Here is a 10,018-nt window from a genome sequence, read left to right as displayed (position 1 = left end):
CAGTCAAAAGCAATACGAAACAAGTTTTATGGACGCCGTTAGAGCCATAACTTACATACTAGAAAATAGGGATGAACGGTTCCCGGTCCGGTCCAGTCCAATCCAAGAACCGAGAACCGAACCGGACCGGCTAGTTTTGGGGCCGTGAACCGGTTTCAATAGGATCAATCACTTATTGGTAAAGGTAAGAGGGAATTAGGAAAATTAAATTAGACTTTTTATTTTTTTCAAATTTTTTTAAAAGTAAATAAATATATATAAAAAATTTAGAAAAATATATATATTTATATATATATTTATATATATATAGATCCGGTTAGGTTCGGTTCGGTTCGGTTCCCAATCTAAAACCGGGAACCGGACCGCCAAGAAATCGGTTTCACTTTTATGAATCGAAAACCAGACCGATATTCCTGAGAACTGGACCCAACTGGTCGGTTCGGTCTGGTCCGGTTTCGATTTGGACGGTCTATCTTGCTCACCCTTGCTAGTAGAAAAGCAAAAAAAGAAAGGGGAGGAAGAAAGAAAGGCGAATTGTGCATACGGGGTATGTGCGACGCGGTTTGGAACAAGCAAAGAAGAAGAGGGGGCGATTGGTGACCCCAGCAACGTTGGACGGGCCCCGTTTCCTCATTTTTTTAACTGTTCCCCTTTGTCCTTTTCTTCTCCTCCTCCTCCTCCTCCATCTCCTCCTCTCTCTCTTCGGCGTGAACAGAGAGGTGAAAAGGAAAGGGGAGAAGAACAAATTGAAGGGTCAGAGGAGAGGGACAGGAAGAACCCCACCCGTTCTTGTTCCTTTTCCTGTTCCTCGTCTTCGGGATTTGCAGTCGATCTTGTCCTTGTGGGTGGGTCTCTGCCTTGATGATCCTCGGACCTCCTGCCCTGCTGCGCACGCTATCTTGTTCTTTGTTTTTCCTTCTCTTTACTTGTTCTTGTATTTTTGTGGGGGAAGAAAAGTCTTAGCGCTTCGTTGAAGATCGCTGATCTCGGTGCATTTCTTTGCTCGGTCCGGTCAAACTCGAGCTGCGTTATCGTTGCCGGGTCGCTGACTTTTGTGCACCCCTGCCCCTCTCTCTCTTGTTCCCTCTCCGTTCTTGGCGATTGAATCGAGTTGTTCTAGGGTTATGGTTTCTCGCCTTTGAGCTCGTGCTTTGATTCCGCCGATTATCCACGGAGTTCCGCTCTCGAAGGTGCGTTCGACCCTCCTCGCAAGATTTCCCCCCACCCCCTTTTCTTTGACTTGTTGGCCCCGTTGGGAGCGATGTAGCTCTTCCTCGTGTCTTCTTGATTGGTTTTATGAAGGGGTCGGATCAAGGTTCTGAATTTCAAGAATGGTTAATCGCGGGCGTGTGCGCTTGTTTATGGGTGCTTTAGGTTTTCGGCGTCTAGGCAAATGGAGGCGTCTGGGGGCAATTCGGACCCGTACAGGGGATCATCCGCGACCGGGAGCAGTGGTAGCAGCAGCAGCAGCAGCAGCAGTAATTCGAGAAGATACAGCCTATTATCGGCTTCGAATCTCATACAGTCGCCCATATCCACTTTACTGGAGTATTCGGGTCTGTTAAGAACGAGGCCAAACCATCTAGAAACTGAGCCTTTGTTCCATGGAGGGGTCTCTGGAGGTCTTCACGGCCGGGCGGAGGATTCTACAGTGACGAGCAACGATGGGGAGGTTTCGATTCGGATAATTGGGGCGGGAGAACAGGAGCATCATAGGGAGAGGGCTGGATTGGTGGTGGGTCAGCAGGCGAGAGAAGCTGGTGCAACAAATGAGGCATCTACGCGATCGTCGGCTGCAATAGCGGCAGCCGATGGTCAGGGAGATGCTAGGAGTGGAGCGGGTGAGGGTGCTTCGCAGCCCGGGAATGGAGGCGGTGATTCAGAAGGCGGGGAAGCTAATGGCAGGGAGTCTTCGTACCAGAGATATGATATTCAGCAGGCCGCGAGGTGGATTGAGCAGATTCTGCCATTCTCACTGCTCTTGCTGGTGGTCTTCATCCGGCAGCATTTGCAAGGTATCTTCCTGGCATTTAGTGGTTTGCACTATTAAGAGATTGATAGTTTGCCTAGAGATGAATGCTCGTGAGAGTGCGATAGTTGTCTTCCAAATGGCCAAATGATTAGTGATGATTGTCGGTTTTAACTTTCTTTTGGATTTTTTTCTCCCTGATGTCTGTATGCCTGATTGTGATATTGCATATTACGGTTGATCACATGATTCCCAAAACATGGGGTGCCTCTTTTGATTTTGTTATGTCAAGAATGCACGAGAGAGAAGATCAAAGGGCACTTTGAAGCTGTATGGGATGGAAATGCTAGTATAGGTTACGAACATGAAATAGCCATATCAAATCTTTGAAATCTCTCTACCAATGGATGGCTGCTGCTACTTGACATTGATGATGACTATGAATGAAGCGATTGAGAGATCATCTGGAAGTAATTATGAATCATTATACGAAGAAATGGGACGGTTTGAGTTTGGGCGACTAATAATTCAAGGCTAGGTTGTTATAGCTGCAGCTGCTCTCTTTTTGTTGAGTAGCATTCTCTCAAGCTTACTCTTCTTAAAATCAAAATTTTTGTTTCTGAATGTTAAAATCAAGTGACATGAAAACTTGCAAAAATGTTATATACTTATGGTAAACTATGAACCTTTTTACTCTTTATTTAAGAAGTTAATAAGTGTTCTATTTTAGGCTCCTTCTCCTGGTCTAGAGTGGATATGTATGCAGCATGGACATTTTTTAGTTTTTGGGAAATTTTGTGGAGGAATTGAAGGCCTTTTCATTACTGATGTGGCCAAAATGAAAAGAAACATTTTTCGGATATAGTAACAAGAAGTCATTGCGAAGTCAAAAGTGGTTGTCATACTTGGTCACAGGGGCCAACAATGTGATTTGGCTCCTTAGATTGCAAATGGTGATTGAATTTTCTCGCGGAAATATTAATTTGTAGTACAGCATGGTTATTTGAAAGCAGTAGAGCTTTCCTTTTGTAGGTCTGTAGAAGTAAATGCCATATTATCTTCCTTTTAACTAGAGAAATGTATGTATGAGAGTGGAGTTTCATGTTGAGTGATTCGCAATTCTTTTTGGCAAGGAATTACAGGTTTCTTTGTTACCATTTGGATTGCCGCTGTCTTGTTCAAGTCAAATGATATCCTACGGAAGCAAACAGCTCTAAAGGTGCTTATTTTTCACATATATGGTACTTCCATATTTTGTAGGCAGTCCATATTTTCCAGAGTTGTTTGATTGTTTGGTTAAAAGGGGCAATTGGTTGTGGTTGCAGGGGGAGAGGAAAATTTCTTTTCTTATCGGTATTTCACTTGCATTCACACTTCATATTGTTGGGGTATACTGGTGGTACCGCAATGACGATCTCTTGTACCCATTGATCATGTTTCCTCCCAAGGGAATACCCCCTTTTTGGCACGCGATGTTCGTCATTGTAGTCAATGGTAAGTCTTTTTCTCCATGATAATAGATATATTGTTTCCAATGTTACTATCTTCTTTCCCTTACTCTAACAATCTTTTTCAGTTTGTGGTGTTGCGCTTGAGTACTAGCCTATGCTACCATCCAGACAAAAAACCCTTCTACTCCTAATTCACACGGCATTTAGAAAGAGCAAGAGAATTGGGAAATTCATATTTAAGCAACAGATTGATTAGAATGTAACATTCAGGAATTGTCCATGCTGAATTACAATATGATATCTTTTTGTAGGCTTATCAGCAATCTTTTGTGAACAGCCAAAAAGAACCATTGAAAACTTTCCTTTTATGACTAGGTCTCCCCTTGCAACCCCTGACATATGCCTCTGAATCATAGCTTTGTTGTATTAGATGAATAAGGCACCACGGAATGCCATTATTTCATGGGAACTTATCTTTATCTATGGCATATCAGTACAAAGAAGAGTTTTGTCTGTATCATCGTGACAAATAAATAGACATCCTACTCTGTTGGTGGGGGGCACTAATTAAATGTCACCAAGTGAAATTAAAAGCTATGACCAGTCAGCAGACATAACTGCAGGCTACATTTGTAAGAAGTCTTTCAGTATAGTACCATTGTTGAACAGAGACATGAGTAACTCAGCATATACTGCATATCAGTACTTATCTTATAGGTATATTATGTCATTTGTTGCCAGAAATAAGTTTTAAGAGAATGTAGACAGAGTCTTGAGCTTTCTCGTAGCTAACTAAGTAGCCATGTTGAGTGAAGCAATGTTGATTGGTGTTCTGTGCCAAGATTAAGGTGTAGGATTTTTCAGTCTTGAGCTGGATTTGGCAGCTGCTAAAATGGAGGATTGTTTCTCTTCTTCAATTCCAGTGTAATAGTATGCAGAGATTGCTTGACCTTATGCATGTATCGGACTGAAGATTTTTATCACGCAACCATATTATTTGTCATATTTCAATAAAGTTGAAGGAAACTCGAGTGGATAAGGATAGCAAGAGACAATAGAAGAAGGTTAATTATGTAATTGAGAAAGGTTCACTTCTTAGGATCAATGGCTTGCTCTTCCATCTGCATTCGTGTGCTTTGTTCGGCTTTCAGTTGAACATAGCGTATCACACTGCTGCCGCTGCCCCTCGGGCATGCCTCCTATGCTCAATTGATTATAGTGGGTCTATGGATATATTTATTATCTTTGACTTGGGGGTTTTGAGAGGAGATGGATGCTGCTCAGCAGAAAGCAAGGTGGAGATTAACAAGGGAGATTCAGATGTGGAATGGGAAAGACTTTTGAAAGGATGGGTTTAAATAGGGAGAAGTGGGATTATTGAAGATCCTTCATTACCCTTGCAGGAAACTATAGCTATGACTCGATTATTCTTTAATATCTGATGTAGCACGTCAGTTACATTGATCCTTGACTGGTAGATCTTATAATTTTAAGGTTGGAGTGGAGCATTATTATTTTTACGCATAATCACAACTGAAGAAATGTGTGATAGAATAGTGTGTTAGCCAGGGGATTCTGGAGCCAAAACAAGAGTGGTCTTTCCTGATAGGTGCTATGTTGCATTCTCGTTTTTAAGGCTTATTGTGAGCAGATGGAAAGTTAAATAGATCTTTGCCAATGCTGGTCGGTTTAACATAGGCACGCGATTTACAGAAGCACAAGATCCGTGCATGTTGGTCAAGTAATTGTTGGGATCCAAGTATTATATCCTTTATAGTTTGGGGACAAAGTTTTGTTTTGGTCCCCTTCTGAGTTTCTGAATCTTGTTTCTTTTAGATGCCTTCTTCGTTGTGTATTCAGATTAACTCTCACTTATTTGCTTGATGAGATTCTGGACATTATTCCTTCAGTGTTGTCTGAATTTTCTGAATGTGGTTCTTTTAGATACTTTGGTCCGGCAAGCAGCTATGGTGATCAAGTGTCTTCTACTAATATATTTCAAAAACAGTCGAGGGCGGAATTATCGCAAGCAGGTGAGGTCAAATCAGAGAATTATTACACTTTTCCGTTAAGGGAACTTGTGATTCTTGAGATGCTTTGTTAGAAGAGTAGAATGTGTATGTTTCTCATCTCTAGCTTCTTTCACCCCTCAACTGTCTTGCCCTCTTCTCCTTCCCTGCACTCTTTCACATCTTTACTAGAATAAAAGCTCTAGGTGTATATGGAGTTTAATATGTTACCCTGTCATTGTATCAATCTACTAGTACTGTCTCATCGCGTAATTTGTCCAGGAAAGGTATATGGTTTGTACTAGATGCACTAAATAACATTTGCTAGGCGTCAATACTGCTTTCTAACCCAGTGTCATTTGTTTTGCAGGGTCAAATGCTAACTCTGGTAGAGTATCTGCTTTTGCTATACCGTGCGTTACTGCCGACACCTGTCTGGTACAGGTTTTTCTTGAATAAAGAGTACGGAAGCCTTTTCTCTTCCCTGATGACTGGGTTGTATCTGACTTTCAAGCTCACATCTGTCGTTGAGAAGGTAGAGTCATTTAAACTTACATCTCCTTCTTGTGGAAGCTTTTGTTAAGCTTATGTCCTGATATATTTTTGGTCTTATATTCTTGTTAATATATTGTTCTCAGGTACAGTCCTTTTTTACTGCATTAAAGGCGTTATCTCGTAAGGACATCCACTACGGGGCTTATGCAACTGCTGAGCAGGTTATTGGACTTACATTTGTTATTCTTCTCTGGTTAATATTTTGAACTGAATGTTGCATGTCTTATCTCCATGCTACTGTTCATTTGAGAGCAACGATAGGATTTTTGTCCACGGCATTACTGGCAGTTACACATGATGAAACGTCATCAGCTACAATAATAGTATTCATTGATGCCTTGCATATGTACCTGGTCGCGTGCAATGTTTGTACTTGTCTTTTCAGCTTCTATTGGTCATGCAGTACTGTTTTGTCCTTTCTTCCAGTTGGTTTTTGCTTTGTTGTGGGGTGGACGTGAGAGTTTCCCATGCATTGAAGGAGTTCTTCATGTTATGCAGGTCAATGTGGCTGGAGATTTGTGTGCAATTTGTCAGGAAAAGATGCATGCTCCCATCTTACTTCGCTGCAAGCACATCTTTTGTGAAGACTGCGTCTCTGAATGGTCAGAACAACACTTTCTCTGTTGATGAAGTTATATATTGCATCTTTTGTGCAACTTCTTGTCTGTTAAAAAGAATCTCTTAGAAGCTGGGCTACTAAAAAATGAGGCCTGATATAGACTTACATCAGTTTGTGCTGTAAATACTGTTTATTACCCCGATAATCTCTCAGACGATACCTAATGCAATAAGGAAAGAGAACGTTGCGTGTCAAACAAAATGGAAGATGAGTATTGAAGTTCTTCTTAAGAATAAATACTACGCAAAAGTTTTGTTGGAACTACACCGGAACTAATAAATACTGTGTTCTCTAGGGAAATGATGCCAAATATGGCTCTACTCATCTTCAAGCGGATGCATGTTCACTTCCAATCATGATTTGCAATTCTTTTGTTTGTGCTGTATTTTGCTATCATATTCTGTGTACTTTATGTGTAATTATGCTTCTGCGTTGGAGCACTGGTTTGGCTTAAGGTCTCGTTACCGATGTTCCTGTACAAACAGGTTTGAAAGGGAAAGGACATGCCCGCTGTGCAGGGCTTTGGTGAAACCTGCAGATCTTAGATCATTTGGCGATGGATCGACAAGTCTGTTCTTCCAGATATTTTAGGAGCTTATACTGTTAAAAGCCTTGGAGTTTTATGGAGAAGGCAAATCCCAGGTACCATCTTGTTGGCATCTTCAACCGCAGAGGCAGATCCTCCAATATCTTGCTGTGTCTGATGTTTGTGTTCCTCTGAGAAAATCAGATTGATTGAAGTAGCCCCGAATTGCAAACTGGCTATGTGTTCATACGTTGTACCGAGTGTACCTAACCTCCGGTATAGAAGAAAGTATGTTTCATAGAAAACAATCGACATATGTAATTGTACCCATTTTTCATCAATGAAAGCCTTCTTCCATTTGAACTGACATGTATGCTTAGTGCCGACTGCTAAGATACACGCTTTCCTCGTATAGGTTGCGGCGTCAACTTAAGGTATTGAATTTGTGACATTAGGGGATTTAAAATTTGAAGTAAATAATGCATATGGTTGAGTTCTAGGTGAGGAGAGAGAGTTTATGTGATGCAATATCATGATTTGCTATTGTTTATCTCGATATTCGATTCATAATGTTTCCTTAAATTGTGAGATGCCTCTCTCACTAGGATGGTTTCTACGTGAATTGCTCAGTAATCATTTTAGTCCTGCATTGTTTGATGAATTGATGCTCGGATCTTCCTCGCATATTAATCGATGGATTGAGACTTTCAGGCATTCTGGAGAGAAGAGCTGCATAAGCTAATTCACAATATCCAATCACCTCTTCTCTTCTCACTCGCTAGTTCCATCACTCGTGTTTTGTGACTTTGTCTCGTTGTCTCTCATTCACTATGTCTTTCAACTTGGTGCATTATGCCCTCCCAAGTTTGATTTGCATCAGATTACCCCCTTGAAGTTTTTATATCTCAGATCACTTCACGGTTTCAACTAGTCCGAATCGGATCTGACATTCGATCACCTAGCTTGCAAGCGAGATACATTTTGATATTTGAGATGGAAAACAAAGCTTGGGGGTAAAATCTCGCCGCACAAATTGAAATCCATAGAAGGGCAATGAAACCCTGTGAAAAGTCTAAGGAGTAATGTAATATTCTAAATTTTAAGATTTCAGGTCATGCAATCAAAACTCGTAGAAATGGTGCGATTTAGTATCTCTCTTGAGTCCGCTAGTTTTAGGTGACAGAAAGTCGAACGTTTCTCTACGTAGAATTCTTTTATTGTCTTTTTTTAGTACATTTGGTGCTGACCTACATTAAGTACGTTGATTTTTTGAAAATAAAAATCTAGAGAATTGAATAAAAAAGTAGAGAGATTGAAAAAGATAATACACAAAATTTCTTTTTATTAATAATGTTTTAAATTATTTAATATTTTTTTTCTTTTTTTTTCTTTCTATCCTTCCTTCTTTGGCCATGGTTGGTCGCGCTGACGGGCCGCGATTTCCAAACCGAATGGCTAAACGGAATCGGTGGCTCTCATCGCACATTTTTTCCCCATTCAAGATAGCTTCGGAACTCACATTCGCACCTACGGGCCCTTAGTATCTCTCTTGAGTCCGCTAGTTTTAGGTGACAGAAAGTCGAACGTTTCTCTACGTAGAATTCTTTTATTGTCTTTTTTAGTACTGGCCTGGTCGACGGCCATGACCGGTAAAATATTTTTTTTATTAAAATATTTTTATTAAAAATATATATATATTTTTTTTTTTGCCATGGCTTGGTTGCCGGCCATGGCCGGTAAAATATTTTTTTTATTAATAATAATTTTATTAAAAATATACATTTTTATTTTTTTGGGCCATGGCCGGTAAAATATTTTTTTTATTAATAATATTTTTTATTAAAATATTTTATTAAAAATATATATTTTTATTTTTTTTGGCCATGGCCTGGTCGCCGGCCATAGCTGGTAAAATATTTTTTTATTAAAAATATATTTTTTCTTTTTTTTTGGCCATGGCCTGTAAAATATTTTTTTTATTAATAATATTTTTATTAAAAATATACATTTTTATTTTTTTTGGCCATGACCGGTAAAATATTTTTTTATTAAAAATATATATTTTTTCTTTTTTTGCCATGGCCTAGTCACCGGCCATGGCAGGTAAAATATTTTTTTATTAATAATATTTTTTATTAAAAATATATTTTTTTCTTTTTTATGGCCATGGCCTGGTCGCCGGCCATGGCCGGTAAAACATTTTTTATTAATAATATTTTTTATTAAAATATTTTATTCTCGTCAGATCCGGCGAGGGCGGTCCTCGGGCCGGACATTAGAAGCTAAATAAAAAATCAAGAAAAGGAAGAAGAAAAAAAAATTGATTCTCAAAATTGTTCCCAGAATCAAGAAGCTATTTTTTTTTTATTCTTGATTTTGTTCCAAAATTGATTCTGGGAACAATTTTTGACAAAATTGTGCCCAGAATCAAACAATTAAACAAACGCATTTCTGTTCCCAAACTGATTTTGGGAACAAAAGAACAGAATCAAACACTGTTTGGCAAGTTGTCATGCGCAGCCTTGGTGCTGACCTACATTAAGTAGGTGTCGCGTCAATAACGTTGATTTTTTGAAAATAAAAATATAGAGAATTGAACAAAACCGTAGAGAGATTGAAAAAGATAATAAAAAAAGGGGCCCCTTTAACCTTGTTCTTTGCCATTGTGAAGGCAGCTTGATTGGTAGCAGGCGATCGGTTTTCGGGTGGTCTGGTTTCCACTCAGGAATCGGTGGTCCTAGAATTCGGTCCGATTTCCGAATGGCTAAATGGAATCGGTGGCTCTCATCGCACATTTTTTCCCCATTCAAGATAGCTTCGGAACTCACATTCGCACCGATCATGATCACCTGATCCGAAGCTGAGTTGTAGATGCGCTTCGACCTTGAT

General features: G+C 39.7%; 1 protein-coding gene across 2 annotated transcripts; it reads left to right on the top strand.

The window, feature by feature from the left end:
• Positions 1-919: 919 nt before the first annotated feature.
• Positions 920-7,496, top strand: LOC115685826 (uncharacterized). 2 transcript variants are annotated; one of them, XM_030610956.2, is made up of 9 exons: positions 920-1,190; positions 1,375-2,015; positions 3,112-3,188; positions 3,295-3,463; positions 5,365-5,453; positions 5,800-5,964; positions 6,068-6,145; positions 6,483-6,586; positions 7,089-7,496. In XM_030610956.2, exons 2-9 carry the CDS (start codon positions 1,394-1,396, stop codon positions 7,192-7,194), a joined length of 1,410 nt encoding a protein of 469 aa, XP_030466816.2. In that variant the 5' UTR covers positions 920-1,190; positions 1,375-1,393; the 3' UTR covers positions 7,195-7,496. The 2 variants fall into 2 exon arrangements, with proteins under 2 accessions (XP_030466816.2, XP_030466815.2); XM_030610955.2 differs by having other exon boundaries at positions 3,103-3,188.
• The last annotated feature ends 2,522 nt before the right edge of the window (positions 7,497-10,018 follow it).

This window comes from Syzygium oleosum, unplaced genomic scaffold (assembly GCF_021117445.2).
Source record: "Syzygium oleosum isolate NSW1041296 unplaced genomic scaffold, Sole_v2.1 Sole_v2.10, whole genome shotgun sequence".
NCBI classification, from domain to species: domain Eukaryota; kingdom Viridiplantae; phylum Streptophyta; class Magnoliopsida; order Myrtales; family Myrtaceae; genus Syzygium; species Syzygium oleosum.
Note: the sequence above shows the minus strand (reverse complement) of the source record. Positions and strands in the feature narration are given on the sequence as shown.

Excerpts from the sequence above, each read along its gene's own strand:
- LOC115685826 (XM_030610955.2), top strand. The coding sequence starts at position 1,394 with ATGGAGGCGTCTGGGGGCAATTCGGACCCGTACAGGGGATCATCCGCG. Across the intron at positions 3,464-5,364 it reads GTTCGTCATTGTAGTCAATG|ATACTTTGGTCCGGCAAGCA; the intron begins GTAAGTCTTTTT and ends TGGTTCTTTTAG. Across the intron at positions 5,454-5,799 it reads GGCGGAATTATCGCAAGCAG|GGTCAAATGCTAACTCTGGT; the intron begins GTGAGGTCAAAT and ends TTTGTTTTGCAG.